At 36.6% G+C, this 18,777-nt stretch overlaps 1 protein-coding gene across 4 annotated transcripts in view; it reads right to left on the minus strand.

Annotated features, from left to right (window-relative positions):
- LOC148943429 (uncharacterized) overlaps positions 1 to 18,777 on the minus strand; it is a 65,075-nt gene that overhangs the window by 12,994 nt on the left and 33,304 nt on the right. For all 4 annotated transcript variants that reach the window (XM_089101522.1, XM_089101520.1, XM_089101521.1 and 1 more), the window contains 2 exons: positions 13,910 to 14,068; positions 7,798 to 8,162 (listed from right to left, as the gene is read on the minus strand). In XM_089101522.1, the coding sequence (XP_088957648.1) occupies positions 7,798 to 8,162; positions 13,910 to 14,068 (524 nt within the window). The remainder of the gene's footprint in view (positions 1 to 7,797; positions 8,163 to 13,909; positions 14,069 to 18,777) is intronic.

Here is an 18,777-nt window from a genome sequence, read left to right on the forward strand (position 1 = left end):
GAGACAGAAGAAAATGATATCAAATTCCCTGGGAAACCCTTGAAATATTTTGATAGACCCAGGGCCCCCCATTAGAACTTGTTCATTGTCTTGGGTATTTTGCGATTTCTCATAGGTTACTGGCCTTATTTGGCTTTTGTGTGTGCTCCCTTTTATTTCGATTCTTTGGATCTTACGGAATGCCATGGCGAATCTATCACTCAGTTTTCCAATACATCCAATGCGTGTTTGTTTGAACCATATAGTGGACCTTGTTAATTATTCAGTAAATTATTTTTCTAATGAAAGCTGAGACGGTATCCTATCAAGGTGGTATCCAGAGGGGGGGGGGCAGGGAAGTAGTATATTGAAATGAGAATAGCTCGAAATGTTATTTATGGAAAGCTGATACTCCAAAAAGTTCATTTTTTTTTTATTTAAAGCAGAGACGGCATTCTATCAAGGTGGTATCCAGAGGGGGGGGGTATTGAGCTATCATATTTAAATGATAATACCTCGATTTTTTTTTTAAGCAGGGGTGCCAATAATTTAATTTTTTTTTATTTAAAGCAGAGAAGGTATCCTATTAAGATGGCATCCAGATAGGGGGCATAGGGAGTTATTATATTTATGTTATAGCACCTTGATTTTTTTTTATTGAAAGCAGGGATGCCAAAAAGTTGGAAAGTTGACAAAATTAACAAGATTTTCAAGAGTTATACTTGATACAGCACTTGCATGGTTTTATCGTCCAAAGGGAAAGGGACATATGCGTCCAATCCGGTTTTTTTCCTATTGATGAAACGGGTTTACTTTGAAACAGTCATCCATAAGTACCAGGCAGATTCACACTAAAACGAATTGGTGTGACGAAAGCGATATCAACATCCCCACCTAACATTGCGCTTGAGTGACAATGGCGCCCTTGGTCCAGTGCCCAAGTTACATTAAAAGGTCGGGTCATAATAAAATCCTTAAATGTGGGAAGTTTAAGGAGGAGTTTTTGACAGTCTTATGATCTCAGATTACCAGATATTGCAATGCTATTACGTATCTACAGTGGTTCAAAAAAATAGATCACCCCACAAACGATGACCAAAAATATTCACAAATGTAACATTTAGAATATTATAACACTTTTTTCAAAGCTTTGAAGAAAAGCACAAAAGTCTAAATACCCCTAACTACGCTTGAAAGCTGTTTTAAAAAGAAACTCTTTGGAGATTTCCATGGAAATAACCATAGCAAAAGTTTTTAGCCTGGGTGAGGATCAAAGAGATGTCTTAGTATTCTGACCCCAAGGCATTCGTTGTTGAAATTTTCTTAATTTTTGTAATTCCTGTGATTACTTGGACATGAAAGCTTAAACTCAATAACTGATGATATCCGTCCAAGCCTTTTACTTGGATTAAACTTGACGAACAAGGATGAACATTTCAACATCTTCCTGGAGCTACTTCAGTCTGCATATTATTTCATTTAATTACACTTAAAACGGATGAGCTTTTCATTTTTTACTTAAGAAAATAGCTGGCACTCAATTTTTCTTCATAGCCAATAAACTATTAAGTATTTTTGTGTCATTGTAATTGAAGTGTTCTCATGTGAAGTGTTCATCATGTATTTTTCAATTTGATAAATTTACTCCTTTTAGATACAGTTTATACTTTGACTGATATTAGGTATTTATCAGTTTATAATTTGGAATGAATCCCCAAAAGAAAAAAGGAAGAATATCCAAAAGAGCAGCCAAAAGCGATAAAAAAGCAGCAGTTCAGCCTTAGCCTACATAACATATATTCTATAAAGAAGCCAAAAAAAACTTTAAAATGCATTTTTTTAAATTGTAATTAAAAACAAGTTTTTAATACAATAAGGCTTTTTAGGAATCCAAAACAGCAAAAAAACACAAAAAACAATCAATATCAAAGTCTCCCATTTCAACTGTTTTAAAGGTGACAAAACAGATATAGGCAAAGGGCATTATGAAAAAATTAAGCTTCTAAGTTCAAAATTATATTCAAAGTTTTTACCCAGATAACTGACGAATTTTGTGATACGGTATTTCAAGTATTATATGCAGTAATGCTCGATGAAAAAAACTACTAATTTTGATAATTATTTATGTTAAGAATACATAGCTAATAGATACTTCAACTACTCGTATTATGCAAGGGTTCTGAAACGCCACAGCCATTTCGTTTCTACCAGATTCCTACTTCTCTTAATAAATAACGAAGAAGACCAGTTTCCAGCCAGCGACTTGTGAATTTCTGAACTCATGAATAGGCTCGAATATGTTGTAAATTGAAGCTGTGATTTGAGAAAGACTGATAAAAACCTTATTGTTTTCGGTCAGCATTTATCGCGCCGGCGGCGCGCCGCCGACATCTTACCGGCGGCGCGCCGCCGGTGTCTTACCGGCGGCGCGGGGCGGCGTGCTGTTTTTTTCCCCGCCGCCGCCGGTCTTCCCTCATCGGCGCGGCGCCGGGGTCTAATTACTGGATCTTTCAACAATACTGAAAAAATAGCTCTCTAAAATTTTTATCGGATTTGTTCTGGGGAATGATATTCTAGGGAGGACGGTGGTTGCCCTCTATTCCCTTTTGACTCTTAAAATGGGTATTAGATCTTCCAACTTCAAGTCAAATTAGCTCCATCCAATCCAAGAATTACACAAACACCTTTTCCATAAAAATCTTATACGCTTTGGAGCATAACTTGCAAACCTTGCCCCTGGGCTCTGGGGGGTTGAGTCCACCCTAAAGACATTTTTATATGCTTTATAGACTATTGTGAACAAAATGGCTATCTATCAATGACGATCGGATGCAATTGAAGAAAAGAGGGTGTCAGGAGGGGGGGCTATTTGCCCTACATCACTTTCGACTCTTAAAAGGGACCTCGAACTATATATTTTTAATTAAATAAGCCTCTACTAAAATTCACACAACCACTCCGTCCATAAGAACTTCATATGCCCCCGGGGCGTAACTTACAATCCTTGCCCCAGATTCTGGGGGGTTATGTCAACCTCAAAACGATTATGTGATCTTTGAACTATTTTTTGACAAATGACAAGCTCAAAATTTCTTTCAGATACAGTTGGAGAAAATACAACGTGTGTGTGTTTGGGCGGGGGGGAGTAGCGGCCCTCTGATTACTTTGACTCTTAAAAACGGTAATAGAACTTCTGAATACCAATCCAATGAGCCACTTCCGAGGTTTATATGACCACCCTTTATATAAAAACCTTATATACCCCCAGGGCATAACTTACAACCCTTGCACAGAGAACTGTAGGGTTGTCATCCTTAACTAAATAAGTTCCGGACCTTACACTTGCGTTGAACAAAATTACTAACTCAAAAATCTTGATTACATATATTAGGGGAAATGATTTGCGGAGGGAGGGGGGCTGGTGTACCAACAGGGGAATTTGATAGACCAATAATTGTTTAAAGTTATACAGGGATACTATACTGCGAAGGTGTAGTTTGGGGCTGAGTAGTATTTTTTAGATTTTTTAATAATATAAAAAAGAAATAGCGGACCAGCTCACATACCTAGAATAGGATATACCAGTGGCTTTACTACTACTACTAACAATTCATCGCAGCACCAAGCCACCTGAGGTAAGCACGGCTTCGCACGCTACTCCTCCATCCCAATCAATTCAAAAGCTCCCTCTTTACACCTTCCAAGGAAGGTCACAGTACCCTTAAATCTTTCTTTATGACGTCCTCCCAACCCAACCGCGGACGACCTGCTTTCCGTTAGCCCGAGACGGTTGGCCAAAAAGCACAATCTTCGGCACTCTGTCATCTTTTATCCGCAGAACGTGCTCTAGCCACCTCAACCTTTCTTTCATTATAGCCCTCGAAAGCGGGATTGAACCACACTTTTCGTACAGCCTGCCATTTGAAATACGGTCAGTCAGACGGGTACACAGAACAATCCGTAGGCAATTCCTGTGGAAAACATATAGCAAATCTTTATCCACTTTTCGGAGCGCCTATGCTTCAGAGTCATATTTGACAACTGTCATCACTATAGCTTCCAATATTTTAATCTTAGTTTGAAGACTTAGCTTCCTATTCTTCCAAACTTTTTTAATTGTGAAAAAAATACCCTGAGCCTTGGCTATTATAGTTTTAACATCGTCACTGCACCCACCGTATTTAATAATAATAAATAAAAAAAAACTCCACCGAATAATGTTTTAAAAAAAAAGTAAAGAACTCCATTAAACCAAAAATGAACAAAAATAGAATCAAATAATCTACCGAGCATACAACGCCCACATTTCAGCATCAATAAATAAATGAAACTCAAAACGAACAGAAATTTCAATAAATACGAGACTCAAACTCAAAAGGAGCAGAAATTAACATGTGTAGGGTTGAAAACCCCTATGCTTTCTAAAAGCTAGAATATAATTTGTAATTTTCTGAAAAAATTGAAATGAATTTCCATTATAAGCTTAATATTCATATGATGATATTTATTAATTAAAATATTAATTAATTATTTATTTCACAAAGTTATAAAAGTTAAAAAATTCAAAATAATCGTTTCCAGTAAGGTGCACTTTATATTATGGCTTACATAATGAATATGGGTTTTGAACCCTACTCCCGTTAACTTCTGCTCGCTTTGACTCAAAAATACCTATTGGAATAACACGACGTGTTTATATGATAGTGTGTTTGTGTGTGGGGGGAGGGGATTAGCTGCACTCTGAATACTTTGACTCTTAAAAGAGCTCTAGAACGTCTGATCACCAATCCACTGAGGCCCCTCTAAAGCATAGACAACCACCCTGTCTAAAAGAACCTCACCGTACAACCCGTTCCCTGAGAGCTGGAGTAGAGGGGGTGTCTTACTCACATGCATAATGTCTGAAACGTTCAACTACGATGAACAAAATTGTTATCTCCAAATTTTGATTGGAGGTGTTAAGGGAAATAATGGGCGTGGAGGTAGAAGGGGATGTTTGCTTTCAAATCACTTTGACTCTTAAATAGGGCATTGTAAATTCCAATTTCAAATCAAATAAGCCCCATCTGAAGTTTATACGACCACCTATTCCATAAAAACCTTATATACCCTCAGGGCATAAACTTACAACCCAATCCCCAGGGCACTGGGTGGGTTGTGTCACCCCTAGAGACATTATTGCATGCTCTTTAGCCTATTTTGAGCAAATCGCTATCTCAATTTCAATTAGATGTGTTTGGTGAAGAGGGGTTGTCGGGGAGGGGGGGGGACTCAAAAATACTTCGTGGAATAACACGACGTGTTTAAATGTTAGTGTGTGTGTGTGGGGGGGAGGGGTAGCTGCACTCTGAATACTTTGACTCTTAAAAGAGCTCTAGAACTTCTGATCACCAATCCAATGAGTCCCCTCTAAAGCATATACAACCAACCTTCCTATAAGAACCTCAACGAACAACCCGGTCCCTGAGAGCTGGAGTGGAGGGGGTGTCTTCCCCACATGCATAATTTCCGGACCCTTCAATTACGATGAACAAAATTGTTATCTCCAAATTTGGATTGGTGTTAAGAGAAATGATGGGCGTGGAGGTAGAGGGGGGTGGTTGCTCTCAAATCACTTTGACTCTTAAAAAGGGCACTGTAAATTCCAATTTCAAATCAAATGAGCCCCATCTGAAGTTTATACGACCACCTATTCCATAAAAACCTTATATACCCTCAGGGCATAAACTTACAACCAAATCCCCAGGGCACTGGGTGGGTTGTGTCACCCCTAGAGACATTATTGCATGCTCTTTAGCCTATTTTGAGCAAATCGCTATCTCAATTTCAATTAGATGTGTTTGGTGAAAAGAGGGGTTGTCGGGGAGGGGGGGGGCCTAAATGTCCTCCATCACTTTTGACCCTTGAAAAGGAAAAAGCGCTTCCAATTTTTAACCAAATGAGCCTCTTCGAAATTTAAAGAGCCATCCCTTCTATAAAAACCTTAAATGCCCCGCGTTATAACTTCAGACCCTCGCCCCTAGGGTCTGGTGGTTTGCATCAATCCCAAAAGCCTTGTTATATGATCTTTGGACTATTTTGAACAAAATGACTGTCTCAAAATTTTTATTCGATGTATTTAGGGAAAACATGACGTGATGGGGGGATGGTAAACACCTTCTGAACACTTTGCCTCTTAAAAAGGACACTAGAAATTCAGATTAACCAATCCAATGAGTCTCTCCAATGAGATATGCTGTAGGGAAATATGCTACAAATAAAAACTATCAACCTGCAACTAACAAAAAACATTGGTTATTAAATAAAAAAAAAATTATAGCAGCCAATTGAACATATTTCTTTATTATACATTTAACTATATTGATTCTAATTCAATAAAAATTGCATTTAGCCTCATAAGTGCTTCGAGCTTTTCGATGTTTTCTTCTCCTCTCCTGCTTTCAGGTACTTTTCAACTCTCCTCCCAGAATGAATTTCTTACTACATGCCTTGTATGTCAGCAACAACGATGTTACCAATAAGTATATATCTTCTATTGGTTGTCAAAACCAGTTTATATTATTTGTCATTAATATCTAATGTCTATCCTACGAAATCAGTGGATCTGGCACCTCAACTGCCCATATCCTTATAATACGCTTTTTCCGACATTTCAACAAAGGAGCAAACTCCTAACTGTAGTTTCAACACGACTTTTCAAGAAACTGTGATAAAAAAAAAATTATCCTGGAGTGAAACAGTCTAAAATAGTTGATTGGGAATTCAAACCGCTCATGTGGTGTGAGCAACATTTTTTAGGATATCAGAACGTGAATATTCTGAGTGAGTATTGTTACACCGGTATTGCAACTGTTTGAAAAATGTATGCACAAATCCAAATCAATTGTCTAAATAGGCCTAATCATGAAACGTTACTCACATGGTCTCCCTCCCCCTATTATTCGTCTTCCACTTTTTGGGGGTGACGAAACCAGGCTCGTTTCAGACAAGAGTCACATTCTACTTCGGTAGCCTGATTACAAGCCTACTAATAATTAAAAAAAATTGTCACAAATATTCGGCAGCTTCGCTTTCGAATCAGGATCGAGAAATTTGATTTTCCAAATTCTTGCAAACCAATTTACAATTAGTATCCTTCTTAAAGAAGTCTTCAAGACATTTACTTTTCTTGGGAAATTTTCTAGATAAGTTTAGAGAATGTCACTTCCAATCCAAACATGCCATGCTCATACCAAAGCTCATTCAAAATTTACCGTCAGTACTTAGTTTTAATTTTAAAGTGTCCTCGAACTTGATCAGTTACCTAAACTGTAGATCAGCCTTAATAGAGATCTTTGTAGAAGTATAGATAAAACCAATACTAGGATAAAATTCGCGGTGATAGCCAACATACATTAATGCAAAATCTTCTTGCATGTACTTAGGGCCCTACGCTCATAGTTAAACCCAAGGGTACAGCCTAAAAGATACATTAGCCATTCCAACGCAACCTCTGATTACGGGCCTACTGCCATAGTTACACCACGTAATATTGCGAACTTCTCCACTAGCTACACATCAAGCTTATTTCCACACAAGTGTCGATTTGACCCATAAAATTTTACAATGAAACACGGGTGCTTTCTTATGGAACACGAATATTAATCTGGGTTAACTTATTTCCGAGAAAATACCAAGAGAACTATTATCCAAACAACCCGATAATATTAAAATATAACGTTCTACCGGTCATCCTGGGTTCATATTTCCCAGGTACCCTTGATTTTATCTATGCGTGTATAGAACCCTTAGCATAGAGATTCGATAAAACAAACTTACAAGGGCCCATTGATATTCATCCTTTAACTTCTTAAGCTTTTCCCCTCCTGAAGCTAAATCTTGAGCTAATTCGAGCTTCTTCTTCTTCTCGTCAACCTCTTCATCAATCTTTTCCACTATTTCACTTTTCGCTTTGACGGCTGATTTCATTTCCTTGAGGTCATCATAAGTTCTCTCCAAGTGCTCTTTTGCATCGGAAAGCAGAGAGGCAGTTGAAAAATAATTATAGAGCCCGGCTGGACTGCAGGTAGATAAAAACGTCTTAGCTGTATTCTGAGTTAGGATACACATTGGGTTGTTAATGGGAATGTTTAGAGCTGCTGTAAACTGTTCAATGGCGTCTCGTGTATGGTCTTGCACAGTACCTTAAAGACAAAAGTGTATTCGGTGAGTAAATCCATATAGGTTTAGGGGTTTAGAGGGTAATAGGGTTTAGAGCTGCAATAAGTTCAACGGCATCTTTACTCGAGTATAATCTAATATACAAACTTCAAAAAGAAATGTGTTCAATAAGTCATATAAGTTAATATACAGCTTGTGGCAATGAACCGATTCGTGAAGATAGTAACCGAAATTATGAGAAAAAAGTTTTGATAATAATATGTACGTCAAAAGAATTGGCTTTTTATGGCAATTCTAGATAGGTAAAGCAAATTAACCTTAGTTACCTACCAGGAACTACGAGCCTGAGGAAATTTGTATGGTTTTCAAAATTGGGGGAAATACCCCCAAAGTGATAATTTTTTTAACGAAAATTCCACCCTCAAATTTAACATATCAGATATCTTTTTTGCAGAAGTTTCAAGCGGCTATCAAGAAAAATGGGATTTTTTTCTTTTCAGAGAAGCATGATTTTCCGTTTTATTTGTTGCTTCTTTTTCAACGAGCGATCGTTTTAAACCAATGATCCAAAAAAAGCGGGAAAAGGCCCATTCGAACAGAAATTAAAAGTTCTAATTCCCGTTTTATTCAGTAAAAAAGACTGTGCCATGACGAATGGCGTTTTCTGCTATTTCGTGGCACACAAACAACAATTTTGCCCCAGAGGAACAAAAAGCTATTGATTGAAAGTTCTGATATAGCCAATAGATCTAAAACTACATAAAAGCTAAATAACGAGCTTTCCACTATCAGAGGCAGTAATGGCGTCGGCGATGCTTTCGTTTCCAAAGAAGCACGTCTCCCGTGCAAAATAACCAGCTAATATAGAACTTTATTTTAAAGCATAATTTAACTAAGTTGATTTATTATCCGCACAAAACATTCTCAGAGGGGAGGAAGAATTTCATAGAATTTTATTCAAGAGCGGAAGGAGGGGGGTACGAACATCTTTTAATGTCGTCTTGCTTCCCGGGATCATCAACCCTTAGTTCTCCTTCCAGAGTCCCTACAAAGAAATATTTAATTTTTTTGTTTTTCTCCAGTGGTGATCGCATTGAGCCAGTGTTCCTAGTAATGAAAAGGTTCATTCTAACAGAAATTAAAAGTTCAAATGCCCTTTTTAAGCAGCAAGATACATTATGCCACGCAAAGTGGCGTTTTCTTCGATCTTATGGCGCATGCAAAGGGGCGTTTTCTCTAATTTTTTTGGCGCAGGCCAACAATTTTGCTCCAAAGAAGGGCGAAAAGCTATCAACTAAAAAGTCTAAGACAGCTAGTTGAGGGAAGAGTCTAGCTGTGATATATAATATCACACAAAGGAACAAAGCCTTCGGCTTTTTCATAGCTGAAACATAGTAAAGAACGATGGCATTGTCAATTACATTACAGCTTTTATTTTCTCAAGAGCATGCCTCAGGAACAGCTATGGGTATTAAGTTCAGATTTTCAGGGCACATTGAACTAGACCAAAAGAAACTATGTGCATCTGGGTCGTCAAAAGGGAGGATATGGCATGTCTCCGGATTGGCTATGGGTATTAAGTTGAAACTTTTAGATGTTTAGGGGATTGTTATCCTTAATCGAAAGACGCTAAGCACATCTGCGATGTTAAAATGGCGTATCTGCAATATATCAGGAACGGCTAAGACCATTAAACTGAAACTTTCACGGTACTATGCGCATCCAAGTTGTCAAAACAGCGTGTCTGCGGTATCTCAGGAACGGCTAAGGGCAGTAAGATGAAACTTTCACGAAACGCTAAGTGGGATATTGAACTAATTCAAAAGACACTAAGCACATCCACGGAGTTAAAGCACCGCAATATCTCAGGAACGACTAAGGGTATTAAATTGAAACTTTCAGGGAAAGTTGAGGGAGATGTTTTATTCCTTTTTTATATTCCCCTTTAGGAGGGGGTGTTTACTTTTTGTTTCTAGAATCTGCTCAAATTTTTACACAGATGTCGACAAATACAAAAAGTCACAAAAATTGTAAAAAACAAGCATAAATAACTAAATTTCCGATTTTTTCCTTGCACTTTTTCTTTTACCAGAGGTACCGAGAAGACAAAAATTTTTCGATTGTTTTTCTGTTTCACTTGAAATGCTTTTAATATCACGATTTCTCTGGCGACATAGATGTTTATGGGACAGGATGGCAATAATAACTATTTTTATTACATATCAAATTATTCGCAGCCAAAGGAGGCCAAAGGAACCAGAGGAAAAGCATGTCGTCCCCAATGGGATTGAATAAAAAAAAGTGTTTTTCAACTAAAAGTAAGGAGCAACATTATAACTTAAAACAAACGGAAATTATTAGTATATGAAAGGGATTGCCTCTTCCTAAACACCTCACTCTTTACACTAAAGTTTTTGGTACTTTGGAAAAAAGCTTCTTATTGTTCCAATTAAACGACCCTTGTGTTTCAGGAGGCGTTCTTAAAGAATTGGGACAAAATTCAATCTTTAGCGTAAAGAGCCAGGTGTTGAGGAGGAGGCAACCCGCTTCATATACGTACTTATTTATGTTCGTTTTAAGTTTTAACGTTGATCCTTAATTTCAGTTGAGAAAAATTGTTTTTTTTTTATCTAATTTATGATCCTTCTTTAAATAATCCCAGGAAATCTGGCCCCACCTCCACAGAGAAATACCCTTCTCACGGATATGTCCTCTAGACAATTCAATCCCGTTGAAAATTTGCCCAGGATAGTTACCCTTAACAACTCCACGCGTAAAATTGAGACGGAAAAGAGAAAGCAAGAAATATAAAAATAAAGGAATTCTGGAAAATTCCCAAGTGTATAATTTCCTCCGACAAGTTCAACCCCTGGAAACTTCCACTGTGAAAAAAAAACAGCAGAAAATTCGTCTTCCCACCCTAAAATGTATGCATGCTTCCCAAAAACAAATACTATGCGTAAATAATGGACAATTTTTATAACTTAAAGACCTTTCCCCGGGCGCTGTGGGGGGAGGGGGGGGTCTTCATGTTATATCCAAACACACAGTTATTGGGCTTTTCAACTATGATGAACAAAATGGCTATCTCAAAATTTTAATCGGACAGTTTTAGGGGGAAAAGAGGTGGGAGAGGGGGTCACTTAAAAAGATCACTTTTGATCACTTAAAAAGGGCACTAGAACTTTTAATTTTCGTTTGAATGAAAGCTCTCACGATAATTTAGGACCAGTGGGTCGATACGATGACCCCTGAAAAAAAAACAGCAAAAAAAAAAAAAAAGATAAACACGCATCCGTGATCTTTTTTCTGGCAAAAAAAAAAATACAAAATTCCACATTTTTGCAGATAGAAGCTTGAAACCCCTACAATTGGGTTCTCTCATACGCTGAATCTGACGGTGTTATTTTAATCAAGATTCTATGACCTTTAGGGGGTGTTTCCTTCTTTTTTCAAAAATAAGGCAAATTTTCTGAGGATCGCAAACTTTGATGGGTAAGACTAAACTTAATGAAACTCATATATTTGAAATCAACATAAAAATCCGATTCTTTTGATACATCTATTGGTATCAAAATTCCGTTTTTTAAAGTTCCAGTTACTATTGAGCCGGGTCGCTCCTTACTTTCAGTTCATTACAACGAAATATTTGACAGGAAGAGCTCATAAGGAAGATTTAAGGGAAATTAGATCTTCATCGTAAGGGGATACAGTTTAGAGTTTTGAATATGTTTGGTTGGAGGAGGAGCGTGCGCAGTTGTGTTGGTCTCACGTGGCATGATATTGCAGTGAGCTGTTAGTAGAAGTAGTAGCATACTATCCTGATCTTCTGAAGTGAAAAGACTTCTAATCTTCTGAAGAGATAATATGAAAAATTTCCCAGCTTCTAGGGAATCAATATATGTGACTTTTTCTCTGAACACGATTCATTCACATTCATTTTTTTCAGTCAGTTTTTTTCTGGACATTACTCCTTCAGAACGTACTACATTAACAAAGATATTTAGCTACAGAGACACTTTTATAAAAGGTATTCATATCAACTCTAAAATATTTCCTTAAAAATATTCCTTTAGAAGTCTTGTACCAATGAGAATATATAACATTGTATGTGTGACAACTAGTTCCCGAAGCTGAGCTGAAAACCGATGGCCTAGGGCCGAAAACATTTCAGCGACCCACCACCACCATGGCTTCGGCACGCCGGCATCGTGGTCGACTGTAGCGGTCCACCGGGAACTACTTTTGGAGATTATTGTTCAACTGAGAGGCAAATATTCGGCAAAATTCACTACTTGGCACAGGAGAAAATCATCAGGGATTACATCCTATTATTTACCTTGGTTTATTTCTCTGCGTTTTAATTTTGAATTTCTGTATTGACTACATTAAAAAATTACCGTTTTTATTAACTCTTTAAATTTTAATAACTTTTATAAGGTCTGATTATGAATTTGACAGCTATTTTTCATTGTGATGCCAATAAACATGTTTTTTCTGAGTATTGGAATGAAAGGAACAGACCTCAGGCAATTATCACACAGGTATAAGGTAGTCAAAGAAGTGGAATGTAGGTTGGAATGCTCCATATTAATAAGGATTTATAACATTGTATGTGTATGGCAACCCTGTGCGATTTACTATCCTGGAAGCGTTCTAAGACTTAACAAAAATGGTTCCGTAAACGGTTCGCTAATATCAAAAATTGGTTCCCCCTACTTCCCCGGATCGGCTTGCAAAGTTACATGAAAAGCCCCAAAATATCTAATTTTTAACCTTTTTCCCATATTATCCAATAAAGGTTGAATATTTCCCTTTTTTGTTAATTAAATTTCTGCATACAAAACTAGGAAGACTCTAGAAAAAACTGAATCTCTTTAAAAAAAGAAAATAAATCCGTAACTCTTTTTTTTTTTTTTTTACAAACAAAAGGAACAACTTCATACAAATATTACAAAAACTGTGAGATTTAAATTTCTGATTCTGGCTCAATTATGATTAAATAACTTGAAATATTAATTAAAAGAAAAAATCATAAGCTGACCATTGATCTGCGTTGCGCATGCACTGATTCCTGATTTACTGCCTTCGGCCGGGAGTGCCACATGTGGTTAGGGGCAATTCACCCGACGCTTCCCATGTATTCCCCTTAGATTTCTTCGGGTAGCCATTCAGAGTTTGGTGGACTTTGGCTGAGCTTACAGAGCCACATCATTGACCCCCGTTCCAAACCAAATAACCAGCGACACCATGAATCGAACCCCTTATCTCAGGATTTCAAGTCCAGTACGCTAACTACTCGGCTAGTAGCCTAAAGTTTAATATCAATTAACCATAGTCCCATAGGATATTTTTATTCGGTTTACGGTTTTGAACTTAATTGCCATTTTATTTTTATTTCCAATTGCCATTTCATTTCAAATCTACAAAAAAAACGATATGGAAAGATTGCCACGAGTATCTGTTAGTCCAGGATTGGAAACTCCGGCTAGTCACCAAGGAATCTTGGGTTCATTTCTCATGTCAGTAGCGATTTTTTCTAATCAGTTTCCTTTAATCCTAACTACATTCTGGTTTTATTATCAAGTTCAGTAAAAAAAGTCACATCATAATCAAATTCTAACATTAGAAACACTAACAGTAAATTAGTAGAAACAAAATATATGAACAATAATAGTTATAAAACAAAGACAATTAATAGCATAAATTATTAATAACAATTAGCTATTATCATAATTAAAACTTTTAAAGATTATCAACTAGGGCTAACCTGCAGAATTCAAAATTTTGAAACTACTGCTCCCTGATGTCTTTAGAGTCCTGACGATTGTAATGGCGTTACCATATATGTCCTTCTTATACCCAAACGGTCCATAATTTGATAATGTGACGGATACAGACCCAGATGTGCACCCTTTCTTCACCAAATCTGCAAGTCAAGGGGAAAAGGGTAGAAACAATCTGTGACATAACCATAGACATACAAATGATTTACAGATTATATAACAGAACAAAAATTGACAGTGAAAGTACCAAGACCATATGACAAAAAAAGAGTAAAACAGTAATTTCTTAGACCCTACTGCCTTCCCATCTATGATAAATATGAAATACAAATATAGTCATGAGACAGTAATTTTTAATTATCTAAATTGACATTAATTAACTTAAACTTTTAATTGAGACAGTAAGAATTTTCTCTGTTTTAATCAGAAATTTTACCCGTTAGTATGTATTTATTTCATACTAATTACAAAAAGAGCAACAGCATAGTTGTTAGAATTATAGAATCTGATAGCCACTGATTCAACTCCTTTAATAAAAAACGTGACCTACCTTTATCATCCTTTATCATACTTACTAGGTAGCAGCTGCTGCTGCAATCCCGACTATAACTTGAAGACTGTTTTGGTTTTAGTAAAATTGCAGGTCAGGGCTTGGTAATTTTGGCGCAATAATCGCCTTCAAATTAGCGACAATAACAACACAATTCTTTCTTCGATCGTAACAGAGAAGCTCTATTTAATTTATTTTTATCTTTGCTTTAAGTTTTTCGAAAGCATTGACTCACAAGGGGCGTGTATTTAGATAAGACTGACAAATGAATAAAAAAAATCTTAAAACGAGTAAAACAAAAATTTAATATTCAAATCAAACCTAAAACGAACAAAAATCACAACAAACAAGAGCTGACAACTGTCCTCTTCCCCCACCCCTAACTATAATTGTCTAACACTTCCCCTAATCTATATTTGGCTGCTATATACATATTAAAGGATGACTAGTTGGTGTTTCTATTTTTTATTCTTTAAATTGGTTTATTGATATTGTCCTAAGCATAATATGGGAAGATCTTTATTGAAAAAATCCTACGTGGGAAGAATCTACATCTTTTGAAAACACACAAAAAAACTAATTTTCAGAATGCTGTCAGGGTGCTATTTCAACTTCAGGTTATAGTTCATTAAATTTAAAATTACTAAATACTCCTGGCTACAACGACCTATAGCCTGCACTTGGAGTTTTAATAAGGGACTCCACCTTAGCTACACCACATGTCAGAATACTTAACCTAGACTAGGCAAAGCGTGATAAATCTAGGTTCGGAAATTCTTGCTATGTCTTACTTTTATTTAGCACGCAAAAAAGAATCTTGAATAATTTACTGATTTAATAGCCCCTCTAAAAATGAGAAAAACTAAACTGAAATTCTTTATAAAGAAAAAGTCAAATTCATAACATTCCCTTACCTGTAGTAAAGCTGTTAATAAACTTTACTAGCTTGAAGACTGATAGCCATTACAAAGATTTCCACCCCTTGCTATGAGCCAGACAAAATGTCAGAGTGCTGAGCCTAGGCTAGACAGAGTGTGATGCATGCAATTTCGAAAATTGTTCTTTCCACCTTACATTTTTACAACACACACAAACAAAAGTCATTATCACAATCCACTGATTTATTCAGCCTTCTAAACAAAAGGGACAACTAAACTGAAAGCCTTTGGAAACAAAAAGCCGAAGTCGCTATTTACCTTAACGCAGTAAAGCTATTAACAATAGCTATAGTAACTGTGAGGCTGCCATCTATTACACAAATCTCCCCCACTCCCTGATAAGATCCAAATAAGATGGCATGCTGGAGTGCTTAATCTAGGCAAGAACTCGACAATTCCTGCCAAGCCATACTTTGTTTTGCACAAGGAAAAAAAAAATCTCTAATACATATACTGATACGCAAATGCATCTAAAAATTAGAAAATTTAACTTCAGGTCTTCAAAAACCAAAGCCTAATTTCAAACTCTTGACAGTAATAAAGCTGTTAATAAAACCTTTGCTAACTTTATGACTGATAACTGTCAGACAGATCCCCCCCCCCTGATATGATCCAAGTCAGACGGCAAGTTAGAGTACTTAGCTTAGGCGAGACAAAGCGCGATTTAAGTTGGGTTCAACAATTATTACTACGCCTTACTTATTTTTAGCATAAAAGAAAAGAATTTCGAGCACAATTACTGATACATTGAGGCCTCTAAAAAATAAAAAAATAATCTTCAAGCCGTTAGATATACTAATAGATATACTGAATATTTATATACTACCAAGATATCATAGGCAGCTCAATAGCGCTCACGATGTTGGCACAATGTATTACTTTCTTCTTTTTTTTTCCATACCAGGGCACTTGGTATTGAAGGAGTTGTCATAGAGCTTCAAAAAAGGGCTCATTCGATAAGAAATTGGAGTGGCTAGTGCCCTTTTTAATAGTCGAAAGTGATTGGAAGGCAACGAATCCCACCCCACGCCCATCATTCCCCAAAACACATCCAATCAAAATTTTGAGATAGCCATTTTGTTCAGCGTAGTTGATTTCCAGATAGAAAATAGGCTTTTGGGGAGGTCACTCCCCCACAACCCTTAGAGCAAGGGTTTTAAGTTATGCCCTGGGGGCATATAAGAATGATGTTGGCACAATATATTATTTTTTTTTCCTTTCGAGCAGGGCACTTCGTATCGAAGAAGTTGTCGTAGAAACTTCGAAAAGGGCACATTCCATTGGAAATTGGAGTGGCCAGTGCCCTTTTTAATAGTCAAAAGTGATTGGAAGGCAACTAACACCCCTTCCACGACCACCATTTCCCGAAACACATCCAATAAAAATTTTGAAATAACCATTTTGTTCAGCATAGTTGGTTTTCAGATAGAAATTATGTTTTTGAGGAGGAAACTCTCCCACAGCCTTCAGGGCAAGGGTTGTAAGTTATACCCTGGGGGCATATAAGGTTTTATAGAAGGTGTTGTCGTAGGAACTTCAAAAAAGGCTCATTCGATTGGAAATTCGAAGAGCTAGTGCCCTTTTTAATAGTCAAAAGTGATTGGAGGGCAACCACCCCCCTCTCACGCCCACCTTTTCCCCAAACACATTTGAGATAATTTTGAGATAGCCATTTTATTCAACGTAGTTTTAAGTTCTGGAAATCAGGTCTTTGAGGATGAAAACCCCCCCCCCCCCAACCATCAGGGCAAGGATTGTAAGTTATGCCCTGGGGGCATATATGGTTTTTATAGAACGCGTTGTCGTAGAAACTTCAAAAAGGGCTCATTCGATTGGAAATTGAAATGGCTAGTGCTATTTTTAATAGTCAGAAGTGATTGGAATGCACCTAACACCCATTCCAAGCCCACCATTTCCCCAAACATATCCAATCAAAATTTTTAGATTGCCATTTTGTTCCACGAGCAGAAATTAACATAAGTTGGGCTCAAAACCCCTATGCCTTCCCAAGGCCAGAACATAATTTGCACTCTACTGAAAAAAATACAAATGAATGTGCATTGTCAGTTTAATATACATATATTGATATTTAGTAATCAAAATGTTAATTTTATTTGATTTATTAAAGTTATAAAAGTAAAAACATTTATATTTTTTCAGTAAAGTGCAAATTATGTTCAGGCCTCGGGAAGGCATAGGGGTTTTGAGCCCAACTTATGTTAATTTCTGCTCGTTTTGAGTTTGACTCAGTTATTTATTGTAATTTCTGTTCGTTTTGGGTTTAATTTATTTATCGATGCTGATGTGTGGTAGTTTCACGCTTGGTAGATTATTTGATTTTATTTTTGCCCATTTTTTGTTTAATGGAGTTCTTTACTTTTCTTTGAAAAACTAATTTTGTGGAAAAAGTTTTTTTAATTAATACAAACAAAAACTGACCTGTTTCTCTGGATGCTTGAATTATGCAGGCTTATCTTAAATTTTACAAGATTTTTTTTTTGTAGAAACTAAATTTTAGTTTGGGGGTGGGGGGGCAAACTGGGGTCTAGAGGGGGCAGTAAACAGACACCCTTGGTAAACAGAAAATGTGCAGCTGGAATTTATAGATTTATAGTTAGAATTTAGAAAGGAGTTATTATTTAGATAAGAAGAATTTAGATGGGAAGTTAGACCTTCTAACTACAACTTAGCAACTGTCAAATGCACGATGGTCAAGTTATCTGACTTTTGTGGCCATTTTAATGTACATGGCATGTAATCGTTATGTCCAATACAATTTGAAGAAACAAAGCCATACATGCACACAAGGGGTATAGGGTTGATTTCTCTTCTCCGGTACTCCTCCCCCCACCTCCCCACCAGGAAAAGACCCGTACTGTTTTGTACACCTCTGAAATGGTGTACCTTCAAATTATGCTTTTTTTAATGTAGCAGTTCATTCATTAGAAACTCTGAAACAACGTATTACTATAGGCGGAAAAAATTTATCAGTAATTGATTTTATTCAGAAGTTCCGATTCCTGAGTTTTTCTTATGTGATAAGACTTAATTCCGCTTCCACCCAAGGGAAATTAAAATTTCCTGTTTCTTTTATCTGACCCAGAATGGTCAACGCAGAGCACAAATAAAGTCAACGCAACAAATAAAGTATTTTTGATTTTTTAGATTTATATCATTCTCTTTTCACCATAATAGTTCAATCCTTGAAAGAAAACTACTCGTATAATTCTAAACCATGAGTGACGACCAAATTTACAATTCAATGTATAGAAAATTAAGATTAATTAACCATCCAACAACTACTTTTTAATTACAGGGAGTTAAAACAGCTAAAAATTATTAAGGTTTTATAAGAAATTATTAT

Source organism: Artemia sp. Qi Xiang Cuo, chromosome 15 (assembly GCF_049724085.1).
Source record: "Artemia sp. Qi Xiang Cuo chromosome 15, ASM4972408v1, whole genome shotgun sequence".
NCBI classification, from domain to species: Eukaryota; Metazoa; Arthropoda; class Branchiopoda; order Anostraca; family Artemiidae; genus Artemia; species Artemia sp. Qi Xiang Cuo.